The sequence below is a fragment of the Molossus molossus genome, unplaced genomic scaffold, assembly GCF_014108415.1.
Source record: "Molossus molossus isolate mMolMol1 unplaced genomic scaffold, mMolMol1.p scaffold_m16_p_8, whole genome shotgun sequence".
NCBI classification, from domain to species: domain Eukaryota; kingdom Metazoa; phylum Chordata; class Mammalia; order Chiroptera; family Molossidae; genus Molossus; species Molossus molossus.
The window spans coordinates 8,573,441-8,579,878 of NW_023425402.1; the positions used below are offsets into that span (position 1 = coordinate 8,573,441).

A 6,438-nucleotide genomic window follows, 5' to 3' on the forward strand; every position below is an offset into this window, starting at 1 on the left:
GACAATAGTATGAAGGCAGGAGGGGGGTGGGAATGGGGGGGGGAGGTCAATGGGGGGAAAAAGTGGGGTATATCTATAATACATTCAACAATAAAGATAAATTTAATTTTTTAAATTGATTTTTAGAGAGAGAGGAAGGCAGAGGGAGAGAGAGATAAAAACATCAATGAGAGAGAACATTGACTGCCCGCTTCATGGGCATGTACCCTTACTGGGAATTGAGCAGGTGACCTCTTGGTGCATGGGTGATGCTCAACCACTGAGCCATACTGGCTGGGCAAGATAAGTGTAAAAAGTTACTTAGATCATACAAACTCTGATCATACTAAAATTAAGTTAAAAATCATTAACAGAAAGATTTCAGGAAAATCTTCTAATATTGAAACAAAGTAGCACATTGATAAATAACTCATAGATCAAAGAAGAATTCAAGAGGAAATGAGAAAATACTTTTAACTTACTAAGAAATGAAAAAAACAGCATGTCAAAATTTGTGTGATGCCTTAAAGCAGCACTTAGAGAAAATTTTATAGCATTAAGTGTCTATATTAGAAATAAGAGGTGATGGGGGGCAGGGAGATGGGTGGAGGTGTGAAAAGGTATAGAGAGGATAAATGGTGATGGGAAAAAAATAAAATTAAGGAAAAGATCTTTTTTTTTTTTTTTTTTTTTAATCCTCATCCGAGGACATTTTTCCATTTTTTGTACAGACAGAGTAGGAGGGAGAGAGAGGGAAACATCGATGTGAAAGGGACACATCGAGTGGCTGCCACCCGCACGACCAACCAGGGCCGGGGACAAACTGCAACCGAGGTACGTGCCCTTAGCGGGAACCGAACCCGGGTCTTTCCGGACCGCAGGTGGACGCTCTAACCGCTGAGCCAAACAGGCCAGGGCAGGAAAAGATCTTAAATCAATGACCTTAACTTCTACCTTAAGAAAATGTAAGAAGAAGATCAAATTTAACTCAAAGTAAATAGAAGAAAGAAAATAATAAAGATCAGAGCAGAAATCAATGGAGACATAAGACAGAAAAAGATTAGATCAAAAACGGTTTCATTAAAACCTTATAAACCTCTAGTCATGGTGATGAAAGAAAACAAATGAATATCAGGAATGAGAGTAGTGACTTCACTACACATTCTATAGATATTAAAAAGATGACAAGAGAATATTATGAACAGCTCTATGGCAATAAACTCAACACTTAGACAAAATGGATGACACAAACTATTAAAGCTTACCAAGGAAAAATAGATAACCTCAATAATCCCATATCTGTTTTTTTTAAAATTGAATTTGTAGTTAAGAACTTCCCACAAAGAAATTCCAGGTCCAAATGGCTTCAGTGCTGAATCCTACCAAACATTTAAGGAAGAAATAAATACTAATTATACATAAACTTTTACAAAAATTGGGGGGGGGGGATACTCCTTTCTATGAAGTAAGCATTACTGTGACACCAAAACCTAATGAAGACGTTACAAGAAAAGAAAACTACAGACAAATATCCCCTATGAACATAGATGCAACATTTTAAAACAAAATTTAGCAAATCTAATCAAATAATGTATAAAAAAAAGAATTATACATCCTAACCAAGTAGAGTCTATTCCAGCATTATCATGGGGTTTAAAATGTGAAAATCTATCAAAGTAATTTACCAGATTAATAACCTAAATAATAAAGAGCATATGGTCATCTCAATACATGCAGTAAAAACATGCGACAATATGCAACATTTATTCCTAATTTTTAAAATTCTTTAGCTAACTAGGGATACAAAGGAACTTCCTCAGCCTGATATAGGACATCTGTGAAAAACCTACAGCCAACACCACACTTAACAGAGAAGACTGAGTGCTTTCCCTCTAAAATCAGTAACAAGACAACAATGTTCCTTCTCACTACTTCTATTCAACATTGCACTAGAGGTGCAGGCCAGTTCAATGAGGCAAGAACAGGAAGAAGTAAAACTGTCTTTATTTGCAGACATGATTGACTATGCAGAAACTGAAGGAATCTACAAAAATATTACTTGACCTAATACATGAGTTTAGCAGTGTTGCAGTACACAAGATCAATATACGAAAAACAATGTATTTCTATATACTATCAATAAACAATTGGAATCAAAATTTAACAAATAATACCATTTACAATAGTATAAAAAATAAAATACTTAGAAGTAAATCTGAGAAAGATTTGAAAGACTTGTACATCAAAAACTACAAAGCATTGCTGAGAGAAATTAAAACTACAAAGCATTGCTGAGAGAAATTAAAGACTTAAATGAATGGAGAGAAATGCTACTGTCATGGCATAGAAGACACAATATTGCTAAGACATCAATTATCCCCAAATTGATCTATAGATTCAATGTAATCCCAATCAAAATTTTAGCAGGCTTTTTCTTTTTTTTTTTTTTTTTTAATCCTCATCCGAGGACATTTTTCCATTTTTTGTACAGACAGAGTAGGAGGGAGAGAGAGGAAGAGAGAGAGAGGGAAACATCGATGTGAAAGGGACACATCGAGTGGCTGCCACCCGCACGACCAACCAGGGCTGGGGACAAACTGCAACCGAGGTACGTGCCCTTAGCGGGAACCGAACCCGGGTCTTTCCAGACCGCAGGTGGACGCTCTAACTGCTGAGCCAAACAGGCCAGGGCTTAGCAGGCTTTTTCTTTAACAAAAGTTTTAAGCTGATTATTCAGTTCATATGGACATGCAAAGAACCTAGATTAGCCAAAACAATTTTGAAAAAGAACAAAGATGGAGGAATATGATTTAAAGACTTACTATACTGTCCATCTGGTGTGGCTCAGTGGTTGAGCATCGACCCATGCACCAAGAGGTCACTGGTTCAATTCCTGGTCCGGACACATGCCCAGGTTGTGGGCTGGATCCCCGGGGGGGCATGCAGGAGGCAGCCAATCAGTGTTCTCTCTCATCAATGTTTCTATCTCTCTCTCCCTGTCACTTCTTATCTCTCTAAAAATTAATAAAGGGGAAAAATTTTTTTTAAAAAAGACTATAAAATTACCATAGTCAAGATAGGGTCGCATTGGCATAAAGATAGACAAATAGATTGATGGAATAAAATAGAGTCCAGAAATAGGTATGTGTATGTACATAAAGTCAATTTAGTAGAGAAAGGATAATCTTTTCAAGAATTAATGTTGGAACAACCAGATATCCAGGAGCAAAAAAGTAAACTTTGATCTACATCTCTCACCATATATAAAAAATAACTCAAAAAGGATTACATATCTAAGTTTAAAACTTAAAACTATGACTTCTGGAGGAAACATAGGAGAAAACCTTCATACCCTTGGGTTAGGCAAAGATTTCCTAAATATGATAACCAAAAGTGTGATCCATAAAAGAACAAATTGATAAACTGGACTTGATTGAAATTAAAACTCTCTGCTCTTCAAAAGATATTGCTAAGTGAATGAAGAGACAAGGCACAAAATAGAAAAATATTTACAAATCATATATCTGATAAAGGACTTATATTCAGAAAATAAAAAAAAATCGCCAGTGGTGTAGGAGCTGGGTGGAGGTGGCCAAGGGGGAGGGTTGGGAATGGGGGACATCTGTAATACTGTCAACAATAAAATATATATATTTATTTATTTAAAACAACAACAACAACAACACTCTCTAAACTCAAGAATAAGAAACAATCTAATTGTTTTAAATGGGCAAAAGGTTTAAACACTTTACTAAAAAATATAAGGACACTAAAACATGAAAAGATGCTCAAGATCATTTGTTATTAGAGAAATGCTAGTTGAAGCCACAATGAAATACTACCATACACCTATTAGAATATCTAAAATAAAAAACTTGTTGTGCATACTAAGTGCTGGCAAGGATATGGGGAAACTGGAATTCTCATATACCGCCACTGGGAATATAAAAATGGTACAGCTGCTCTAGAGAAAAATGTCCAGTTTCGAGGTAAATGAAATTGTAAGTCCATAAAAAGTCTTGTGCACAAATGTTTATAGTGTTTATATTCATACTTGCCCCAAACTGCAAACCAATAGATGTCCTTCAATGGGCAAATAGAAAAACAAACTGTGCTACATTCATGAACTATTAATACACATAATGACACGGATGAACTTTAAAAGCATTAGGCTGAGTGAAAGAAGCCAGACAAAAAAGAGAGCAATACTCTAAGAATCCACTTACGTAAAATTCTAGAAAATGCAAACTAACATAATGACAGCAAATCAAGTCCCTTGTGGTGGGGGTGGGGAGTACAGACGGGGCAGGCAGCGATTATGAGGGAACTTTTGGAGGTGATACCTATGTTCATGAACTCAATTGTGGTGATGGTTTCACTGGGATATACTTATGTCAAATTATGTCAATTATGCTCCAAGAAAGCTATTAAATAAACACAACATAAAGTCTAATGTTTTAAGTACATGTTTGTTCAATTTATGTTCTATCCTGGCTTAAGCTGCTTCTGACAGTTTTTGAACCTAAGTACAAAGTGAAGTTTGTTGACCGTGATCATGTGTAATCTTGCACTGTCTTATACGGTTGGCTAATTGATTTCTAAACAGTGATTTAGTTTCTCCCATTAACTTGCAAAATCCTCAAGGTTAGGCCTCATATCTTATATTTTTTTGCATCCTCCTAGTGTCCAGACACAGTAAGAAACACAGAAAAGTTTAACAAACACTTTTTGATTGTCTTTTGTATTATTTGACAAATTTGGAAAAGGGGGGACTCAGAAAAGAAAAAATATTTTTTTCTACTTTTATTCTTGTACTTATCTGGACTATAGCATAGAGGACATAGGGAGAACAACCATAGCACAAAGCCTCCCCAAGGCACCAACAGTATCCTTTGTGCTTCAATAATCTGAGGTATACATACAGATTTGCCTCTCCCAGGGTTAAATCAGAAAGCTGTGGGTTGAAGGTGAATGAAGACACACCAGGATGAACAGACTGCAATTCAGCTTCATTTCATTCCTCTCCCCTCTTCATTTTGCCCAATAAGGTGGTACTGACCAGAAAAAGAAGGAGCCACTCAAGGAGTGCTTGATAAATAATGACCTTTAATTAAACATCCTCAATGAGCAGAATGTTCCAGTGTGACCCTAATCACATTTCTCTCCACATTCCCCAGAAAGGGTGGGAGTAGGGTCTCTACTTGCTGAACAGATCAGCAAAAGGGAAGAGATGAAAAGAGAGCTACCATGAGCACGAGGCCTGCCTTTCAAAAGAGAAAAGGGCTAAGGTTCTTTTTTGTAGTGGCGGGTCAAGCTCGTGATCTTTGATTTCTTCCGTGGGAACTCTCTGCTGCCTGCAGAAATACGTCGGCTGTGGGAAATGATATTGCTCTGGCTTTTACTTTTGTAGATTATATGGGCATAAGTCATGACAAAGAAGATCCAGAAACAGTGCATGAGTATACGGGCCACCAAGCCAAACCAGTGTACGATCCTGACCTCTATGGCGTTCCTGTTATTGTCGGTGAAGATTTGTAGTGTAATGTTTACAGTTTCATAGAAAATGATCCAGATGATATAGATGATCAAGCCTCTGAACTTCTGGGCATATACTGAGTATAAGAGCAAGCAGCTGACAACGATGGTGATGCAAGACAGGAAGAGGACAATATCCCAACTCCAACAGATGAAGAACTGCTTTATCAGGATATTCATATTGTTGTGATTATGGTTAACTTCAGTGCAATTCCTGCTCTTCATGTACTTCTGTTCGAAGGTGAGGTACATGTGCATGGCTATGATGCTAAAGATCCCTGATAACACGGTGCCTGTTTTGGCAGTCATCCCACACCAGTGTTTCGGTTTCATGCTGAGAGCTCCTGTGAAGACAAACAATATAAGGGGGAATTCTGGTTCTTGCCAATGTGGTAAATTAGCAGGGCTTCTGCCTCCTTTCCCAAAGGAGAAACAACAGAGAGAAATATGGAAACCAGGAAATAACAACTTTGGGAAGACAGGAGATGATTTAAGATTGATTGGGAGTGTGAGTGGGAAGGAGAGAGGACACAGCCTGGTGGCAGTGACCAGATACATTAGAGAAGTGCTTCTCAGCCCTGGCTTCACATTGGAATCACCAGAAGCACCCATGACCAGGCTTCACCCCAGACTAATTAGGACATTCTTTGGTGAGACCCAAAATCAGCATTTTTCAAAACTTCCTAGTGATTTTCATATGAAGTCAGGATTGGAAAACAGAGCCAAAAAAGGTAGTTTAAATTATGTTCCTATCTCTCCTAGCATTGCCTTGGGCAACCATTGCTGCCCGCGATGGGAGAATTGGCGGCAGGTGTCCAGACCTCAGGAGCAGTCAGGGCAGCACAGAGGCCTGCTGGGGTGAGGCGCTGGGGAAAACAAGGGCGAGCAATCACTCCACCACGTGTCAAAATGTAAGGACTCCAA

General features: G+C 38.0%; 1 protein-coding gene across 1 annotated transcript; it reads right to left on the reverse strand.

The window, feature by feature from the left end:
- Window positions 1-5,262: 5,262 nt before the first annotated feature.
- On the reverse strand, window positions 5,263-5,847 carry LOC118621352 (transmembrane protein 217-like). The gene has a single exon (XM_036248667.1). It carries the CDS (start codon window positions 5,845-5,847, stop codon window positions 5,263-5,265), a length of 585 nt encoding a protein of 194 aa, XP_036104560.1.
- Window positions 5,848-6,438: the final 591 nt, after the last annotated feature.